The sequence below is a fragment of the Sprattus sprattus genome, assembly GCF_963457725.1.
Source record: "Sprattus sprattus genome assembly, chromosome: 17".
NCBI lineage: Eukaryota > Metazoa > Chordata > Actinopteri > Clupeiformes > Clupeidae > Sprattus > Sprattus sprattus.
In genome coordinates this window covers 9841154-9863454 of record NC_137915.1, presented here as the reverse complement: position 1 = coordinate 9863454, position 22301 = coordinate 9841154, and the positions used below count along the sequence as shown (strand labels likewise).

The following is a 22301-nucleotide window of genomic DNA, read 5'->3' as shown; positions in this document are numbered from 1 at the left end:
TAGTCTCTCTCTTCTTCTCTCTGTTGCTATCCACCTGTGTCTGTCTGTGATAGTCTCTCTCTTCTTCTCCTATCCACCTGTGTCTGTCTGTGATAGTCTCTCTCTTCTTCTCCTATCCACCTGTGTCTGTCTGTGATAGTCTCTCTCTTCTTCTCTCTGTTGCTATCCACCTGTGTCTGTCTGTGATAGTCTCTCTCTTCTTCTCTCTGTTGCTATCCACCTGTGTCCGTCTGTGATAGTCTCTCTCTTCTTCTCTCTGTTGCTATCCACCTGTGTCTGTCTGTGATAGTCTCTCTCTTCTTCTCTCTGTTGCTATCCACCTGTGTCTGTCTGTGATAGTCTCTCTCTTCTTCTCTCTGTTGCTATCCACCTGTGTCTGTCTGTGATAGTCTCTCTCTTCTTCTCTCTGTTGCTATCCACCTGTGTCTGTCTGTGATAGTCTCTCTCTTCTTCTCTCTGTTGCTATCCACCTGTGTCTGTCTGTGATAGTCTCTCTCTTCTTCTCTCTGTTGCTATCCACCTGTGTCTGTCTGTGATAGTCTCTCTCTTCTTCTCTCTGTGCTATCCACCTGTGTCCGTCTGTGATAGTCTCTCTCTTCTTCTCTCTGTTGCTATCCACCTGTGTCCGTCTGTGATAGTCTCTCTCTTCTTCTCCTATCCACCTGTGTCTGTCTGTGATAGTCTCTCTCTTCTTCTCTCTGTTGCTATCCACCTGTGTCTGTCTGTGATAGTCTCTCTCTTCTTCTCCTATCCACCTGTGTCTGTCTGTGATAGTCTCTCTCTTCTTCTCTCTGTTGCTATCCACCTGTGTCTGTCTGTGATAGTCTCTCTCTTCTTCTCTCTGTTGCTATCTGTCACATTACACCGGCTCTATGTGGAGGCTCACACTTGTGTAGTGCTCTATTACCCATCTGTGCATGTATCCCTCCATAGGAATATTCACAAGGGTCAATCTGTCAGCCTTGTGGCCCCATCTCTCCCTCTCTCTCTCTCTCTCTATCTCTCTATCTCTCTTGCTCTCTCTCTCCCTCTGTATTTCTGTCTATCTGTCTCTCTCTCGTGTCTACGTCAATTGGCCCACGGTCCAACGTTTTATCATCCATATTTACCTCAAAGACACAGTACATACTTCTGGCGGGTATGTTTCAATGCTAATTCCCTCTCTGCAGGCGAGGAAAACAGAAGAGGTGCAAGTAGCACGACAACAGGTTGATTAAAGGTAGGCAGACAGGGACACACTCGCATGCACGACGTGAAGCACACCGAGGTGCACTGGAGGGGCCAATCCTCCAATCTATCTGTCTCGGCACGTAATCATAAAGCTGTTTAAAATGGATGTATGCGTGTGAGTCATATTTACTTGATTGCGCTGCGAGCGGGTTGCGTCTGTGTGAGTGCGGGGGCACACTGTGGACAGGGCTCCAGAGATGGAGGAGAGAGAGAGAGTGTGTGAGAGGGAGAGAGTGTGAGAGGGAGAGAGGGAGAGAGTGTGAGAGTGAGTGCGAGGAAGAGAGAGAGAGAGTGAGTGTGAGCTTTCCAAGGCTGAGCTCGCTTCAGCGTGTCCCATTTCTCCAGCTGTGGAGTCCCCTCTCCCCGTCTGTTTCCTGCAGAGAAGCTATGATTGCAGCTAATTACCTACAGAAAAGGGCCGACATGACAAACTATGGCACAGAGCAACTGTTGGGTTAGCGTGTCGAAAATTACCAGGGAGGCAGAGTGTGTGTGTGTGTGTGTGTGTGTGTGTGTGTGTGTGTGTGTGTGTGTGTGTGGGTGTGGGTGTGGGTGTGTGTGTGTGTGTGTGAGGGGGTACATGGACAGATGGAGTAAGCGAGCGAGAAAGGCGGAGGGTGAGAGTGCGGAGAAAGAGGGGAGAGAGAGAGAATGAGGGAGAAGGAAAGGAAGTAGGCAAGAGTGCAGAGAGATAGAGAGAATAAGGGAGAGGAAAGAAAGTATTCAAGAGTGCAGAGAGATAGAGAGAATGAAAGCAAAGAGAGAGAGGAGAAAGCTGGAAAGATTGAGAGACAGAGAGAGAGAGAGATGGAGACGTAAAAATGGGCTAGAGAGAGATGCTGAGAGAGGGAAGAGAGAGAAGGAAGAAGAACAGTGGAATGGAGAAACAGAGGCCATGGGAGACTGTAGCAACTGACCCTGAAATATGACCATGTTCAGTTCAGCTTTTATCAGCACTGTCCGATAAGAACTAATACCTGTGGGATAACAGTATCTCCGTCCCACTGATCTCATGAATCCTGCCACGGAGAGAGGCTGGGCTTCCAACACCTGACTTAGCTTGCACTTTTACTGCCCATGACATTTTCTCAACTTCTCAGCTCCTCAAAAGCTCACAGTTCTCCTCTACTTTCATCTCCTCTCCTCTCCTCTCCTCTCTTCTTCTCTCCTCTCCTCTACTTTCATCTCCTCTCCTCTCCTCTACTTTCATCTCCTCTCCTCTCCTCTCCTCTTCTCTTCTCTCCTCTCCTCTCCTCTCCTCTACCTTCCTCTCCTCTCCTCTCTTCTCCTCACTTCTCCTCTCCTCTACTTTCATCTCATCTCCTCTCCTCTCCTCTACTTTCCTCTCCTCTCCTCTCTTCTCCTCTACTTTCATCTCCTCTTCTCTCCTCTCTACTTTCATCTCCTCTCCTCTCTTCTCCTCTCCTCTCCTCTACTTTCATCTCCTCTCCTCTCCTCTACTTTCATCTCCTCTCCTCTCCTCTCTTCTCCTCACTTCTCCTCTCCTCTACTTTCTTCTCCTCTCCTCTTCTCTCCTCTCCTCTACTTTCATCTCCTCTCCTCTCTTCTCCTCTCCTCTCCTCTACTTTCATCTCCTCTCCTCTCTTCTCCTCTCCTCTCCTCTACTTTCATCTCCTCTCCTCTCCTCTCTTCTCCTCTCCTCTCCTCTACTTTCATCTCCTCTCCTCTCTACTTTCATCTCCTCTCCTCTACTTTCATCTCCTCTCCTCTCCTCTCCTCTCCTCTCCTCTCTTCTCCTCTCCTCTCCTCTACTTTCATCTCCTCTCCTCTCTACTTTCATCTCCTCTCCTCTCCTCTCTTCTCCTCTCCTCTCCTCTACTTTCATCTCCTCTCCTCTCCTCTCCTCTCTTCTCCTCTCCTCTCCTCTACTTTCATCTCCTCTCCTCTCCTCTCCTCACTCTTCCACGGCACATGTTGAAGCCTGCCCGACCCCCAGTGGCAGTCCACTGGCGCTGTTGACCTGTCTGAGATGATGTATTCTCAGGTTTGTGGGTTAGCCGCCACGTTTGCGCAGTCTCATTTCCATAGAAAAGCTGCTTGGGATGTGGCTGTCGGAGGCTTTGAGTGCATCAATGGGGCCTTGATTAGATTCCCACCTCAGAGAAGCCCCTGTATGAATATTTATTAGCAGCAAACACACACTTCCCTTTCCCTTCTTTTTTCCCGCCGCATCCTTCCTGACGCTCGCTCCCCCTCTCCTCTTAATTTCTTTATGAATATTTAGGGGCACATTATGCCGCTCCCCGTAAACTGACAGCACTTCAGCTAATCCTGTTATTGTTCTGCCGAGGTGGCTGCACCTTGCACTTAAAAGTGTCAAGAAAGAATGGAGGCCCACCTTTTCTTGTGTGTTTCGCAACGCAGTTTTATCCCCCCGCACCCCCCCCCGCACACCCCCGTTTGATTTGCTGTTGTTGTGTTTGTCCCTCCTTTGTCACGGCGTGGAGGCCTAAGAGCATCAGAGGATGAATGCAGGGAACGCACATCAAAGCAGCCCTCTTAAACGAAGAGCATAGGCGCCGCTAATTTTCACCGAAGCGATCAATGGCTTTTCACATAATAGAAACACCATTAAGTAGGCCGCAAAGAGGCATCGCAAGATAGTGTGTGGAGATAAGACGGCTCTCCGCTCTCGCTCTCTTTCACTTTCTCTCACTCTCTCTCCATCTTTTCTTACAATAACCTTCTCCCTGACCAATCATGCTGTTTTGAAAGAAGAGCTGAGGAAGCCTCTCCCGAGACGACTTATTTTGTGTTCAATCCAATCAATCTCGGAAGAGCGACCTCACCCCCTTGTTTAGTCCAAAATGCGGTCTGTGAATGTGTGTATGGCTGCATTTAAAAAGATACGCGATTGATTAGAGCTTTTGCAAACACAGCAATACAGGTGAAAAAGACTTATTGAAACCGCCATATCAACGAGCATTTTGATATAATTTAGTGTCTAAATTATTATTTTTTTTGTCATAATCCACAAAACTTAAATAAAATTAATTAATAAAAAAGTCATATAAGTACTTGAAATGAAAACATTGACATTAAATGTATGTCTGATGTATGTATGTATGTATGTCTGTGTGTGTGTACGTATATACAGTATGCATGTATGTATGTGTATGTGAATGTATGTGTGTGTGTGTGTATGTATGTATGTATGTATGTATGTATGTATGTATGTATGTATGTATGTATGTATGTATGTATGTATGTATGTATGTATGTATGTATGTATGTATGTATGTATGTATGTATGTATGTATGTATGTATGTATGCAATGAATGTATCTATCTATCTATCCTTCAGTCTTATAGAACTCTTGACAATAATAGTTGAATGAGGCTTTAACAAGGTTCATGGAGTTGATTTTGAGCAAACAGATGTCACTGTTTGTCACATTGGATAAAGGGGCCTGCTAAGTGTTGTGCTAATGTAACTGTAAGAGAAGTGTTAACCTCTCCACATTTGCTGTCAAGCGCAGCTGAGCAAAAGCCTTGTCATGTGACTTCTTCAAGCAGCCAGGCGACGATGTGTCACTCAGACACATCCCAATCCTTTATCACCTAAATAGCTCATGTACTTGACGTAAAATCCCGGGACACTATGGCGAGTCCCCCTCTCTCTCCCTCTCTTCCTCCTCGTTCTCTTTTTTTCCATCTACACGTACTGTATGTGTGGGGGCTGGTTACCGCGTGCGATATGCCACTTTGATTGACAGCCTGCGTTTGGAGCTTTGCCACTGAGGCACACAGCCCATTGAATCACTGACAGACAGAGAGTGCAGCTCTGGGTGTATTTAAAAGGATGCACACACACACACACACACACACACACACACACACACTCACACTCACGCACACACACACCCACACAGATGCACATGGGAATAAACACACATGCTCACACGCACAGTAGCACTCAAACTCCCTCTGTAACATTAGTTACCATGACAGTAAAAGTTGAAACCAAAGAACACTAACCTTTTTCAAACACAATCACTCAAAAAAACAATGATATATTCATCATGGCTTCATATTCATGGTTTTCACCAAAGTATAGTTGTGTGGGTGATATGTGTGTGTGTGTGTGTGTGTGTGTGTGTATGTGTGTGTGGTTGCAGATGTGTCTGTGTTAAAGAGCACACAGTGGCCTAGTCTGTGTGAAGGCGATGCTCCCCCCATTATAATATTCCATATGTATTCAAGAGTCATCATGTGCATTAATAACATGGCCTCTTTAGCGCGCCGCGGTGAAGGCCTCCGGAGACTGGCTTCCTATGGGAGATGGCACTTTTGACATTTTCAAAATGCATCCCACTCTGCAAGCGATTGATTCTCGAGTCGATAAATACAGCCACCTCCTCTCCCTGAAAAATAACTGCCTCTATCACTCCTTCTCTACCCTTCCCTCCCTCCCTCCTTCCCTCTCTCTCCCTCTCTTTTTCTCTTCTTCCATCTTTATCTCCAGCATGGATGTTCTTTACTAACCTTTCAAAAACGTAGCAATTTTTTCTCTCTGAACATACACACACACAAATTCACACTCACACACACACACACACAAATACTCACACAAACGGTGCATAAACACACAAATGACGGGTTGATGCAATAAGATGCAAAAGACCATCAAGTAACCCCTATCACGTAACACTGAGGGTTGAGGAGCTAGGCGCCAGATAAACTGCCATTCAAAAGCAGACTCCAGCACCGGTGAGAGACATCTGAGTCTCCTGTTGATTTTTAAAAAGTATAATCTCTCAAAGCCAAGCGTGCTAGCGCTCCAGTTTCTCCCTGTCTTTTTATTGGCGGGCGCCCGTCGTACTGAGCACAATTGCACGCGCGGAGGAATGGATGTCATCATGGATGAGAGCGGAAGTAAAGAAGGGAGGAGGAGGGAGGGATCCTTTCCCCGGACTTACATCACTCATGCCGGCCTCCAGAATGCGCAGTCCGGTCTCCTTCTCCAGCTGGTCCTTTTGCGCAACTGTGAAAACAGAAGAGACAAGAGAAAGAGAGAGTGAGTGAGTGAGTGAGAGAGTGAGTGAGTGAGTGAGTGTCGGTGTGAGTCAGTGTGTGCGAGGGAGAGCACGCCAGCAAAACAAACGGAGGAAGAGTGTGAGAGGGTGTTTGTGTGCGCGTCACGTGTGTGTGAAAATTGTAAGTCGGTCCGAACGCATTTGAATGAATGACATTCGGTGCATGTACTGTGTGCCTGTGCGTATTCCTGTGTGTGGGTGTACTGGTGAACTGGTACTGCATATGTGTGTGACAGGAAACGTACGCATGTGTGACCACAATATGAATTAGCAGTCAGAGACTCCCAAGTCCACACACCAGCGATTTGAGTAATTAAAAAAGGACATTCTAATGGGCAGTCTGCTCTGGGCACTTTCCACATTCACACACTCTTCTCACATTTTCCGAAAGGTCAAAATGTTTAAATTACACAGCAAGGTGTTGCATGCAAGCCAGGAACACTGCCCGTGCAAGACAAGGCCACCGTAGCTAGCCTCCTGAATAGGTATCTAATGCTTTCACATGTCTCATCCATGAGCCGTAAAGCCCCCAAAACATGCTTAGCAAAACAGCTTTGAATATAGTACTTACTATCCAGGAATGCCAGACACACAATCCCACAATTTGGATACAAGGAACATCAGCTTTTATATCAGCAGTGGTCAGAATAGGTTATGGTGTGTAATGTTAGCGTAACAGGTGAGCCATTGATAGGCCTATTTTTTTTTTTGGCTAGTGGCTATCCCCCTCAAATAAATACCCTTCACTTCATGAAAGCTATCAGTATATCTTAAGTTATTTGCACCAGCGATTGCACCAGACCCCCCTAGTGATAGCTTAGCCCCCCTAACCATAATTGTCTAGTGACGTCCCCGAAGCCATGGGTTCTCTCAGACCATGGCCAGGTCCACTGTAACAACTCATTATTAATTGAAGAACTCTACTTGGAGCATTTTGTTAATAAAATGGCTCTTGGTGTTCCCAGTGTTAATTAGCAGAGCAGCCAGGCTAGTCGTAGATCACAGGCTAGTGTTGTCCCCAATGGGGATACGGTGCTCAGGTTAACCCATCACATTGTCTTCCTTTATTAAAACTCGCATGAAGCCGTTGGAGCAGAGAAAATTGTGTTGTTCTCTTCTGCCATGGCCTCATTACCGAGGTCACTGTTTGGACAATGGAGTGATACTTTCAATGTGACCCGAACAGACGTAAACACTCTAGGGTGTAATGACTCACTTTGGTCACCCCCCCTAAAAAAAGCGATGCCTCCTCGGACACTGAGTTTGAAATAAGTGCCAAAGAAACTACAGAGGCGTTCAAATACGATTGCGTTTTGAGGGCTTGCAAAATTACCGGCCCCTAGAGACTGACGGAGGAAGTTCTCATTTGCACGAGTGCCTGTGCGCTCCCTTACTGCCGAAAACACAATGAAGCCAATGTGAATGTGAATATTCCCTCGTCCCACAGTCCCGACTGCCAACCTTCACGCAAGGAAACAGAATAATTCGGAGATCACAAAGCTACAATGAGATTTGTCTCCAACACAGATTCCACCGCTGGTGTAATACCCCTGATGAGTCACACATTTGATAACTGCCACTTTGAGGAAGCGTGAATTGACTAGCATAGTTTGTGTTTTTGTTTTAGAATGTAGGGGGGGGGGGGGGGACATGAGGGTGTCGAATTCACAGTGACAATCCCATAGATGCTGGGTATAGAGCTATAGCAGCAAAATACAATACTATATAATTTCTTTCAATTTCTTTTGATTCACTCAAATATGACTGGTATCCCAATGTCTGCACCATTGTAGTTAGTCTTCCTCATGTCATCACTTTGGAAAATTACTGAATGTCCCCTTTTTTGTTAAAATTTTATTTACAGAATAATGGGTGTTCACTATGGCTGAAAGGAATATGCATAATTAACTGTTCCGTGTTTGAGTGTTCAATTCAGAAGAGGAACAATTAACATATGCCCTGACGATGTTGTCAAAGTGCATAATATAATGACAGTTTGGGTTTCATCTGCGAGAATGAATCTAATAAAACACACAATGCATTTGCTAGGACAAATTTGAAGAAAGACGTTTCTAAGGGGAATCAAAGCGAGAGGTCCGATGTTTAAGATGAAACGTGTTGTTATGCTTTGATTCCCAAATATGTTTTTCGAGTACAACTTTGATAGGCGCAAAAGGAATTGTAATAAAAAACAGCATCAAAGAGCTCCCCTGCAGATTACATCAGTGAGAGGAAAGAAACACGGGAAAGAGTTATAATTGAGTTTAGAGGAATATGCGTCGGTGAGATGGAAAGGAGGAGGACAAAGTGTGACATAGAAAAAGTAAACGTAAAGAATAAAAAGAAGAGGAGTGGGAGAATGAAACAGAGCTCTTGTGAGGAGGGGAAGGGAGTGCACAAAGACAAAGACAGTTCAAAGAAGCCGGTGGAGCTAAAGAGCGAGAAGAAAAATTAAAAGAAAGAGGAGAATAAAAGGCAGAATGAGAGATGGATGAAGACAGAGAGAGAAAGATAGAGGGTGAGACATTTTTCAAATGTTTTCTCTCGTCCTTACACACTCACTCTCTCTCTCTCTCTCTCTCTGTCTGTCTTTTCCGCGATGAAGGCTATGTTAATGAGCCTGAGGGACCACGCTTTCCAGCGTTCTTCAGATTCTGCAGGAGCTGCCGTAATGAGGATTTTAATCTATCACTGCCCATCCTGCACTCGTCGCCAATTTATGCAGCATTCCATATAATTAAGCACGACACAGTGGCAGAATCATCTGAGGGTAGTATGGGGAGGGTCGGGGGGTGGAGGGTGGGAGTCTGGTCTTCTCTCGACGGATCTCAGGGACCCCGAGCAGGGTGTGTCACGCTGCTGTCTCCATGGTGAGCGCCATAGCGATGGGGACAACTTAATAGCCCTGTCAGGGTGGCAGCATGCTGGGGTGAGAGTGTGCACAGGGACAGTCCATCTGGGTGTGTGTGTGTGTGTGTGTGTGTGTGTGTGTGTGTGTGAGAGAGAGAGAGAGAGAGAGAGAGAGAGAGAGAGAGAGAGAGAGAGCAAGAGAGAATGAGAATAGGAGAGAAACTGAAACTACACTTCAACACAGTGCACGGGTGAGTTATTTTGTGCAAATACAGATTGGCAGATTTTATACCTTGGGTGTTGTGTAGGAGAGTGTGCGAGTGAGAATATGCATACTTTGTTGCCATGGAAGGCCATGTGTGTGTAGGTGTGTGCCTGGAGTGGTTAGAGCTGTGATCTGTGGTGTGGGATTCTGTTTGTGTATAGGTATGGGTTTGGAAAGGGCTGTGAGATTCTCTATGGTTATTCTGTATGTGTAAGAATTTGACTGTGTATTCACTGGTGTGTATGTGTGTGTGTGTGTGTGTGTGTGTGTGTGTGTGTGTGTAGGTGGGAGCATATCTGGTGTATGTGAAAAATTTCACTGAAGAGTAGACAGTCAGACCAGCTCCCGGCCATCTCAGCCCTGACCACTAACACATCCCCGCGACATCACTAGGGAAACCTGTCCTCTACAATAGCACTCCTGCCAAAGTACAGGCCTGTCTCCCCCTCATCTGTGACTGAGGGATACTTGTCTTACTTTACACAGCTTGCTCTCTCTCTCTCTCTCTCTCTCTCTCTCTCTCTCTCTCTCTCTCTCTCTCTCTAGCTCCCCTTTGTCAGTCTTTCTATCTGTTTTTTACTCCCATGCTGTCTGTGGCCCACTGTCTCTCCCCCTGTCTTCATCTCACCCTCACTCTTGTATCTGTTGGTCTTAGCAACATTGCTGTGTGTGACTGTGTGTGTGTATGTATGTGTGTGTGTGTGTGTGTGACTGTGTGTGTGACTGGGTGTGTGTGTGTGTGTGTGTGTGTGTGACTATGTGTGTGTGTGTGTGTGTGTTTGTGTGTGTGTGTGTGTGTGTGACTATGTGTGTGTGTGTGTGTGTGTGTGTGTGTATATACAGTATGTGTGTGTGTGTGTGTGTGTGTGTGTGTGTGTGTGTGTGTGTGTGTGTGTGTGTGTGTGTGTGTGTGTGACTGTGTGTGTGTGTGTGTGTGTGAGGAGCTGCTGGTGGTGGCTGTGGACCTGAGGAGGTGAGGGACGTCCAGGGCAGTAATGAGAGGGAGCTGGGGGTGAATGTATCAGCTAAAAGGTCACCCTCACTGTCAGCTCCTAATGAGGGGTCCTGAGAGAACTCACATGGACATGCAAATGGCGCACACACACACACACACACACACACAGACACACACACACACACAGATAGAGAGAGAAGAGTGAGAATATTTGAGAGAGAGAGAGAGAGAGAGAGAGAGAGAATGGGGGGGGGGGGGGGGGGGGTGTCCCATGACAGACAAACATCCACAGAGATTCACACCAGACACGGAAACATATTCCACACACATATACACAGCTATTAACATGACACACTCACACACATACACACACTTAGGTGAGGATTGAGACATAGAGAGGACGAGAGACAGTATTGATGGAGAGCGGGAGCTGCATAGTGTAGTTCTCTGGAGCTCCAGCCAAGTTGATCATTACTATACATAACACCCTCAGGTGTAAATGAAACAACGGTTGTTCTAGCTCTGGATCTGGGTTTTTTCCTCCTCAGTGTCTGTTCAATTCTGATGATACATGGGAAAAAGCTTCTCCTAAGGAGAGTGCTGCCCTACAAAGCAAAAAGGCAGTAACTTCACAGTGCACTAAACTGAGAAAAATGACCTTAAAGTTATCTTGTTGTCCAGCCCAAGTAGTTGTAGGTAGATTATTGGACATGAGGCAGTATTGTTACTCCATATAACCTTATTCTTTTCCGATATTAGTAATTTTATTATTTTTTGTATTTTACCCCCTTTTTACAGTTACTGTATTTTTGCTCTGTATTACTTTGTATTACTCCTACTTCCGAAGGTTCCATACCAAGTAAGAAGGCAGTAACTTAATACAGTAATGGCGTTTACTGCCTTTTTGCTTTGCTTTACTAGCAGTTTTTGTAGTTACTGTACAAACACCCAACAATTTTCTCCAAAACGACATACATTTGAGATGAGATGTTTTGTTTCATGACAAAGAATGCTTTGAATGTTACAAAAAACACAATAACTCATTTTCGCCAAAAAATGCAGTTACTGCCTTTTTGCTTTGTAGGGCAGAGTAGGTAGAAACCTCAGTTCACCTTGACTCTGAGAGACTAGTCAAGCATACCATGATTCTCCACCTGGTGCCTTATGGTGATTGCAGAGCCATGATGCATTCACAGATGAGCAAAAAGGCTCATATTAGTCCCAACCCGTTATATGTCTTACTCTCACATTAGAATCAGAGTGTATTTTCCTAACAGAGTATATACATATGCACAGATGCTGATCTTTCCTGTCTGAGTCTTTCTCTCTGTCTCTCTCACACACACTCTCTCACACTATCTCTCTCTCTCTCTCTCTCTCTCTGACTCTCTCCGTCTGTCTCTCTCTCTCTTTCTCTCTCTCTCACACGCACACACACACACACACACACACACGCACACGCACACGCACACACACGCACGCACGCACGCACGCACGCACGCACGCACGCACGCACGCACGCACGCACGCACGCACGCACGCACGCACGCACGCACGCACACACACACACACACACACACACCATCCAAACTGGGGCTTCTGTCCTAATAAGTGGGGTGTTACCATTCCATTTAACTCCTCTGGACAGCCTCTAATATTAAAGACAAGCCATGAAAACACAGATGTCGTCCTGAATTTTTTAGTCACCTTTCAAGCTTTTAATTGGATATTGTATTGGTCCCCGTAATTTATTTTCCGATATGCACAGCCGATATTCCAGCTGTTCAGACGATCCTTCTCTGTCACGCTGCCTCATTGCTTCAAGTCAATTTAACTCCACACACCAACACGCCGATGGTAGCAAAACACACAGGGAACCATGGAGTAGAGGCAGGGAGAGGAGAGGGGTGGGAGTGGGAGGGGGAAGGGAGGGGGAGGGGGAGGGGGATTGGCCCCTGGTGGATCATTTAGCCATCTCGCTAATATGGGTTCAGTTGGGAGGATTCAAATGTTTTAACCACAAAAAAAAATACAAAACAAAAAGAAAAATAGAAGAATATGCCAATACTGTACTGAGTTAACACACTAGAGGCTTAAATCTCATGTCAGCAACGCAGACCATTTGATTGACAAGATGAGAAAAAAAAAATCGTGATCGTCTCATGCTATCTTCGTGCTTCATCACAAAACCCTAACAAACGTGTCGCCATGGTGAAAATGAGGACGGCCTGGTTTTGGGATGCTTTACAAAACAGCACAAGACATTGGAAGTGAAGAGCGAAGAACAAACCAAGGTTTGTATCACTTTGTTTCTTCTTGAAACAACAGCCAGCACTGAGCCTCAAAAGCCCATGTGAGGGCCACAGGCGGGAGGGGGGGACGGCGGCTTTGATTCGGGCACCTGACTCTTGCTTGATTTAGCGTTTGAGCCGGAGTCGGGGGGGATTACGCTTAAATGCGACTCATCAGAAACAAGAGCACTCTCAGCGAGGACCCTGTCCCCTGTTCCCTGTCCCCCCAAAAAAGTCAAGATGCTTGAAGGAGTTTTTTCCATCTCCCCCCCCAAAAATGTGGCCATTTTAATCAGTGTTGTTGAAGCTTGAAATGACTATTTGGGTGAGATGTCCTTGGCAATTGCCTTGCCCAAAATTCACCTCAAGAGGAGGAGAAATGGCTGACTAACTCCCTAATACCCCTCTATCTCATCATGAAGTGCCAGCCAACCACAAGCCATGTTTTTAAAATCAGAATGCTGGATGCGTTCTTGTTTTTTTGACATGTATAAAAAACTGTGGGAGATCCTTGTCGTGTGTGGTTGGGGCAGCTGTCCACTCAGTCTGAGTCATCGGGCCTTGGCAATGTCCAAGGAGAAAAGACCGATGGGTGGTGTGTGTGTGGTGCAACTCACACTCCAGTGTGACGTATGACTACAAAACCCACGCTCTCCGCCGAGACGGCTGGTCACCCGTCGACACACTCATTTGGAACGAAACATCTGCGGGAACGGGAACGATTGGAAAAATAAAACGAAGAAGAAGAAGAAGAGGAAGAGAAAAAACAGCTTAAACAAATGAAACACAATGCACACTAGAATGAACTTTCATTCCCTCTGATCCCTTATTGCATTGAGCAACTCTCTGGCTCTCCCACCCACTTGAGGTCACCGTCTCGCCCGATCCATCTCAGCCGCCGCAGCCACCCGCCGCCGCCATCGCCATGGCAAATGAAAATGTTTATTGCGGAGGTGGATTGACACTCGGCAGCCGCATGCGCCCGTAACTGTTATCAGCGCCAATCACTCCCGTATTAAAGCTGCCACTCGAGCAGTCATTTTCCCTCCCGGCACACACCAAGCCTGTCTGTACATATCAGTCACAGAGAGAGAGCGAGGGAGAGAGAGAGGGAGAAAAAACGCAAAAGAGAGAGAAAAGAGAGAGCGGAGGGAAAAAAAGATGCATCTGATCTTAGAGATGGATGCCGTGTCTCTCACCGTTCATTTTTCACCCCGAATCAGGGAGGAGGAATAATATTGCTCGGCGGCAGCGGTCGCCATGAAAATCATCGCTCTTGAACGGAGATACATTAAGCAACCGCGGCACGCCAATGTGACATACAGCCTCCACGCCAGGCTCACAATAAGTAGACAGAACACTTTACGGTCCCAATGATGGTATTGAGTGCAAGCCAATATAGAACGTCTCTTATATAGACGATAGAATGCATTTCTTAAATATGTGAAATTCACATAGAAAAAGTTCTTGTTCTTAGTGACTTCTATTTAGTGATTGCATGTTGAGAGTTCATGACCTCATTACATTCCTGTTTTTGAGCAAGTTCTAGCACCAGTCTGCATCTGAGGAAACAAACGATAACATTACTGTTCTTAGCACTCCAACTGGAAGCGGACTCAAAAGAAGCACAGTCTCGGGAAACACACAGTGAACATGTTTATTGCCTGTCGTTTTCCTGTGGGAATAATTCACTCTGCTGTCCCGGTTTTGCTTTCCCTGCACCTCCTTTCTGTGCTTTTCAATGGGGGGGATTCAGCATACTTCCTCTGCTCTGATACATCTGGAGATGGAATCAAAGTCTTACTCAGCCCTGAATGAACATGAGAGAGAGCGAAAGAGATAGAGAGAGAGAGCATGAATGAGAGAGAGGAATAGAGAGAGAGAGAGCAGAGAAGGAGGGAGTAAGATGAGAGATTGATGAGAAAGAAGTGAGAGAAAGCAGGGGGTGACAGAAGAAGGAGCAGGGGGGTTGAGTGAGAGGGAAGAGGAAGAAGTGATGGAAAGAAGACAGAGAGGGTGAGAGAGAAAGAGAGAGCGAAAGAGAGAGAAAGAAGGAGAGACAAATGCGAGCAGAGCTGGCTTCAGGAGGGCGTGCACTTCCGCCTGTGGGAGACGATTACTCACGCTCCTCAAAAAATCTCCAGCGATAGACGCCATTTGTCTAAAACGTCCTTTTTAATGGCAGGACGCAGACAGGGCTGCCACAGACCTGGCAGCTCATCCACTCAGCTGCGTGTATTATCAACACAAAAAAAAACCAGTCTATACAAAACCACACAGCCATGTTCGCTTCATGCCTGCAGTCTCCTATACAGTGTCTGCGCTATTACTGACATGATTTCAGCCCCCCCCCCCACCCCCCTTTGTGTGCTTGGCATTAATGTGTATCGTTTTATTTCGGTAATCTGTGATCAAACTGACATGTGGCAGGATTAAGACGCCCCTTTTCAGCAACTGAAGAATTCTTTATTTAGGCTTAATGCTAAAAGCAGATAGAATAGGAGAGGCAATGGAGATAGAAAGAGAAAGAGAGAGGGAGAGATAGAGATAGAGTGTTTATAATGTCATACTTCACTGGCTTCAGCTTTTATATCTGGGCCTAAATCAGACTCTTTCTAACTGCCAATATCTGAGAGAGCTCTGTGGCTGGGTGTGTGTGTGTGTGTGTCAGTGGGTGAGTGTGTGTTTGTACATGTGTGTGAAGAAGATAATATGTGTGTGTGTTAGGAAGTAAGGTGCATGTGATTAGACGGCAGACTACAAAATCACACTCCATACACCAGGGGGTGCTGATTTGCCTCTTATTTGTACGGTATATAGGCCACAGGTGTAAAGCCGTAAAATTGGACAATAGTTAGGTGTCTGCAGGGATCTGGTGACCCAGGTGCCTTTGCGGATCCCCATTTGGATTTGTTATTCAACATATATTTCAGGTATATGCCCATAACCACTAGATGAAAATAAGTTTCCTGAGTGGTTTCTTAAGTGCTTAACAATTTGGGACTTGTCCTCTTCTTGAAAGATTGTTAGAGCTCACAAAGCGTTTAGCGTAGGCCTATGTGTAAGAGAGTTACAAATGGGAGACTTGTGTCGAAGTGTCCTTGAGCATGGCGCCGAACCCTCAGCCCCACCGATGGCACCTTGCATGGTAGCAGTCGGTGTGTGAATGGGTAAAGGTGTGAGGCATTAACCGGTAAAGTGCTTCAAGTGCTCTAAAAGTAGAAAAGCGCTATAGAAATGTAGTCCATTTAACATTTAAACAAGGTTGTTGGAGCAGTATGTAGTAAAGGGCAACAGTTTGGAAAGCCGCTTTGTTAGCATAGTTTGAATGGTAGCAATACTCATGTTCCAAACCAGTCATTAGGTGGTGTCACCGTATAAGTTAATAAGTTGTGTGTTGGCTGGTTGCTTGGGGCACACACCTGTGTGGACTTGGTTTGGAGTGTGGATGGAAATTTCCAAAGTTGGTCATCACTCCAATTTTTGTGATTTTGTCCATTGTAATAAGGCAACTCCAAGGGAGGTCGCAATTTTTTTACCCGCATTTGAGCATGATGTTGAGGGGATTGCCCTGTGCCCCGTTCTTGTCTACGTTGAAAGATAGAAATGGCACAGTTCGATCCACATACATTTTTTAGCGCAATTTAATTTGTAACAACGGGATTAAACTAACTAAGCCTCAACTGATTCAGGTTGCTGAGTATCATTGAAACTGATGATAATTTAAAGAAATTGGAAATGGTGCATTTCATTTCATCAAAGCTCGGTCTGAGTGGCTTAGCAGTGTTGGCTCAGCAGCTCAAAATTAGTGACGTACTAAAAGAGCAATTTCCCTTGAGCAGTGACATTAAGTAACATCCAAGGAAGAGCTTTTGTGGAGGACCTGCTCCTTTTGGGATTTTTTGGGGGATCAGGACTGTCACTTTCAAAGAGAACTACCTGGGTTAGTAACACAAACACACTAGGTTAAGGACTCCTAGATAATATTTCAGGTAATTGCCTGTAACACCTAGACGTGAGTAGGTTTCCCCAGTGGTTTGTTGAGTTCTTAACAGCGTGTGTGTGTGTGTGTGTGTGTGTGTGTGTGTGTGTGTGTGTGTGTGTGTGTGTGTGCTTGTGTGCATGTCCGTGCACTTGCATCGGCTTTGTACACATTAAGTGTCGGGCCCCATTTCCCGCTCGGCAACAACGCTTGTCAGGAATGGTTTATAAGTGTGTAAACAGCCGTGGAGGAAGCTTTGAAATCTATTTCACGCATCGTCCAACCGGATTATTTATTAGTCTTTCTCTTTTCCCTTCCTCTTTTTTTTTCCAGGTTCGTGATCAATATCTGATTGGTTGGCCACCTGGGCAAGGATAGGATACATATCGCCTGATTGGGTCAGAGTGCCGCCAGCCGGGACTGGTCAACAACCACCGGCAATGAGAAAGAGAGAGAGACAGAGAGAGAGAGAGAGAGAGAGAGAGAGAGAGAGAGAGAGAGAGAGAGAGAGAGAGAGAGAGAGAGAGAGAGATCTGTTCGCTGTCACTCAGCCAGAGGGAAAGAACTCCACGCAGATGGCCTGACCCGGTTCCACACTGTCAACTCTTGAGCGCTTTGTGTGTAATCTGTGTTTTGGGAAGTGCACTGAAGCAAATAAACAAATAAATAAATAAAACAGTCCAGACTCCATTACAGGTGCTGGATCTGATATGAGGCATTGCCTCTGACTCCGGGTGTTTGGTTTGGGGGAGGGGGGGGAGGGGGGGGGTGTGTGTGATCACGGGTGGGCCAGTAGCCGCTACTGCTTCAGGTCGCTCATCCACGGCCACTTCGCTCGTGGTGAACACTACTGGCCTCTCCAGCAGATTGGGCCGCACTCAAATAAATGCTGAATGACATATTTATAATTAGATCTTCTGAAAAGGAGAGTGGGGAGAGACTGAGAGAGAAAGAGAGAGAAGGAGATAGAGAGAGGTAAGGTGGTAGAGAAAGAGAGAGAGACAGACATAGAGAGAGGGAAGGTGGGAGAGAAAGAGAGAGAGAGAGAGACGGACATAGAGAGAGGGAAGGTGGGAGAGAAAGAGAGAGAGAGAGAGACGGACATAGAGAGAGGGAAGGTGGGAGAGAAAGACTGAGCATTGTGAGCAAATGTGACTGGCTGCCTCTAATGGAAAGACACACTTGCATGTGTCCAAACCCACAAAATGAAAGAGAGAGAGAAGGAAAGACACACCAACACACACACACACACACGCATGATTAATAGATTGTGGCTGTTCTAATATTCTGTGTACAATAGGAATTTTCAATGTGATGGGTGGTGATGCCAATTTTTCACAGTGATTTGAATAGCTGGCCCCTCCGGAGGGGGGTTGTTTATGTGTGTGTGTGTGTGTGTGTGTGTGTGTGTGTGTGTGTGTGTGTGTGTGTGTGTGTGTGTGTGTGTGCGTGTGCGTGTGTGTGTGTGTGAGCGCTGGGACTGGGGCAGTAGCTACGGATGTCACTCAGCCATTCCCTTTTCATCAATCCCCCCTCACGTGATGGAACAACATATAGATGCCTGCCACCTGAGAAATGAATGATGTCTGGAAAATGCATTCTGATAAGGCCCATAAGGTTCCATACATCAAAATGATTAAAAGAGCTGATCAAAGAAAAGCATACAGTAGTGGGAGAAAAAGATTATTTTTCTCTCCTCTGTACTTCAACATTGATTTGTTTTTCTCCCGCGGAACTCTACTAAAAGTAGAGGAGAGAAAAACGAAAAATGAGGGGGGGGGGGTGGTGTCAATGTATAACACATTGGCTCTTGTGTGATAGTATTATGGCGCACCAGCATTGCTTTTGAGTGTTCCAGCTTATTTCAAGCCTTACACTTTAATAAATGAAAAAAGCATTCCATATGACTGCAAACCCAGAGGGAGTTCAAACATATAGAAGAATGTTTACGGCTAATTTGAGCACCAGCACAAGTGGTCTCCTCGTCTGCTTGAGTTGGCAGCACGCAGCGTTTAGATCTTCTGTCTCGAGCAAGTCTCCATCTGTAGCGGGCTAATGCAATGCAAGAGCAGGCGCCTATAGGAAGGCTGCTGCTGTAAAAGCATCCTATGTTGTTGGTCAGTATTGATGCCTGTATTGCTCAGACATGCCACCTGTTAGTATTCATTTTGTGATGAGAAATGTCTGTCTGTCTGTCTGTCTGTCTGTCTGTCTGTCTGTCTGTCTGTCTGTCTGTCTGTCTGTCTGTCTGTCTGTCTGTCTGTCATCCTATCTGTTTTCTGACCTCCTCCAACTTTTTCACCTCCTCCGGAGAATGAGTAAGTGACCTTCGGGTGCATCATCTCTCTCTATCTCTCTCTCTCTCTCTCTCTCTCTTTCTGTACTTCTTCTGAAATTCACTGCAGAAGGGGGTGGGGGTGTTGGACATCACATACAGTCTGTTCTGTTCTGTTCCACACTAAAGTGCAGTGCTAAAAATGGCCTCCCGGGTAGACCAGGATCCAACAGGCTCTTTTGTAAAGTCTGCAGACATGAGATCTCTGAACACACATCTACAGTCCTGGCAAAATGGCCTACAGAAAACCTACTAGATGGACTGGACTGCCATACACATACCCATATAAAACATGTCAATGAATATCAAATTGCAGTACGATACTCCAATTACCATTCTAATAATTTACAAAGGATCACATAGCATCTGCTAAAATTTAGGAGCTTGGTGGCAGGCAGTTACAGCTTAACCAGGATACAAACACTCTTTTGAACAGCAATGGGGGTTTCTTGGTGGCTGTTTCTATTGCAAAGGCTGTGTTAAATGTTGCACCGTCTTTAGCACTGTTCCAAAGCTACACAAATCCAACAGCTCTCATCTTCTCTCCTGACATAAGGAACAGCTGCTGAATCACATGGGAGAGATTTCCCTGCCTTGCGCCAGCTTGTCACATCCTTACCACCTTCTTTGGGGTGAAATTGCTCATGAATGGCCAACTCTGAATGTGGGGATTTGAACCCAACTCTCTGAACCTCACATTCTGTTACAGATCTGAACACCACACAACAGCAATAGAGAGGTAAAGCTTTGCGATTCCCATAGGTGTGTATGGTTGAGCTCATCAAATAAGGCTTTATGAGGGTCCAATTGAAATGGCAATTACATCCTTAAAGTGATTACTTACACTCACATTCATCTATTACCTCCAGAAAACCAGCCAGCTGAGAAACCTGCTACCTGTAGCTAATCGTTTAAGAGACAGCTGTTAAGATGGGGTTGAGAAGAATTATAACGTCAACATGGGATTACATTTATGATGTGTGATTGACTGACGACTGGGCTTCAAAACAGGGCTCTACAATTTTTACTTCCAGTGTGTGTGTGTGTGCGTCTGTGACAAATACATCACACAGATAAAAAACAGCTGGCAAATTGCCACAGTCTACAGGCAGGCAGCCAGGAGCTGCTTTCCTCTGAGACACAACACACACACACACATGCGCACACACACAGACACATTGTATGTACACTAAAACGAAATGCATGCAAATTACAGAAGAGGCAGGCATATGACCATAAAAAATTCACATTATACATGCCGAACACACTTATATACAGACTCTACCCCCACTGTGAACACTCTGACAGCAAAAGCCCTACCTGTCACTATAGCAGCAATTATCCTCAAACCTCAAACTGCATTGCCTGCTTCCAACAGGGAGCCCAATTAGCAGGACCTGACATGACTGCTACTGCACACCAACATCACTACTGCTGCTACTGCACACCAACATCACTACTGCTGTTACTGCACACCACCATCACTACTGCTGCTACTGCACACCAACATCACTACTGCTGCTACTGCACACCAACATCACTACTGCTGTTACTGCACACCAACATCACTACTGCTGTTACTGCACACCAACATCACTACTGCTGCTACTGCACACCAACATCACTACTGCTGCTACTGCACACCAACATCACTACTGCTGTTACTGAACACCAACATCACTACTGCTGTTACTGCACACCAACATCACTACTGCTGCTACTGAACACCAACATCACTACTGCTGCTACTGCACACCAATATCACTACTGCTGTTACTGCACACCAACATCACTACTGCACACCAACATCACTACTACTGCTACTGCACACCAACATCATTACTGCTGCTACTGCACCCCAACATCACTACTGCACACCAACATCACTACTGCACACCAACATCACTACTGCTGCTACTGAACACCAACATCACTACTGCTGGTACTGCACACCAACATCACTACTGCTGCTACTGCACACCAACATCACTACTGCTGCTACTGAACACCAACATCACTACTGCTGGTACTGCACACCAACATCACTACTGCTGCTACTGCACACCAACATCACTACTGCTGGTACTGCACACCAACATCACTAATGCTGCTACTGCACACCAACATCACTACTACTGTTACTGCTACTGCACACCAACATCACTACTGCACACCAACATCACTACTGCTGCTACTGCACACCAACATCACTACTGCTGTTACTGAACACCAACATCACTACTGCTGGTACTGTTACTGCACACCAACATCACTACTACTGCTACTGCACACCAACATCACTACTGCTGTTACTGAACACCAACATCACTACTGCTGTTACTGCACACCAACATCACTACTGCTGTTACTGAACACCAACATCAATACTGCTGTTACTGTTACTGCACACCAACATCACTACTGCACACCAACATCACTACTGCTGCTACTGAACACCAACATCACTACTGCTGTTACTGTTACTGGACACCAACATCACTACTGCTGCTACTGCACACCAACATCACTACTGCTGCTACTGCACACCAACATCACTACTGCTGTTACTGAACACCAACATCACTACTGCTGTTACTGTTACTGCACACCAACATCACTATTGCACACCAACATCACTACTGCTGCTACTGAACACCAACATCACTACTGCTGCTACTGTTACTGAACACCAACATCACTACTACTGTTACTGCACACCAACATCACTACTGCTGCTACTGCACACCAACATCACTACTACTGCTACTGAACACCAACATCACTACTGCTGCTACTGCACACCAACATCACTACTGCTGTTACTGCACACCAACATCAATACTGCTGTTACTGTTACTGCACACCAACATCACTACTGCTGCTACTGTTACTGAACACCAACATCACTACTACTGTTACTGCACACCAACATCACTACTGCTGCTACTGCACACCAACATCACTACTGCTGTTACTGCACACCAACATCACTACTGCACACCAACATCACTACTACTGCTACTGCACACCAACATCATTACTGCTGTTACTGACCACCAACATCACTACTGCTGTTACTGACCACCAACATCACTACTGCTGTTACTGCACACCAACATCACTACTGATGCTACTGCACACCAACATCACTACTGCTGTTACTGTTACTGCACACCAACATCACTAATGCTGTTACTGCACACCAACATCACTACTGCTGCTACTGAACACCAACATCACTACTGCTGTTGTTTTCATCATCATTCATCACTACTGTTGTTGCTAACCATCACTACTGCAGCTGTTTGCTAATGCCATTGCTGCTTCTGGTCACCA

The 22301-nt window shown here is 45.8% G+C and overlaps 1 protein-coding gene across 1 annotated transcript in view; it reads right to left on the bottom strand.

Moving 5' to 3' along the window:
* ptprn2 (protein tyrosine phosphatase receptor type N2) overlaps positions 1-22301 on the bottom strand; it is a gene marked incomplete at its 5' end in the record, with an annotated part of 175919 nt that overhangs the window by 68734 nt on the left and 84884 nt on the right. The window contains one exon of the mRNA XM_080855134.1: positions 6171-6235. Coding sequence (XP_080711260.1) covers positions 6171-6235 — 65 coding nt within the window. The remainder of the gene's footprint in view (positions 1-6170; positions 6236-22301) is intronic.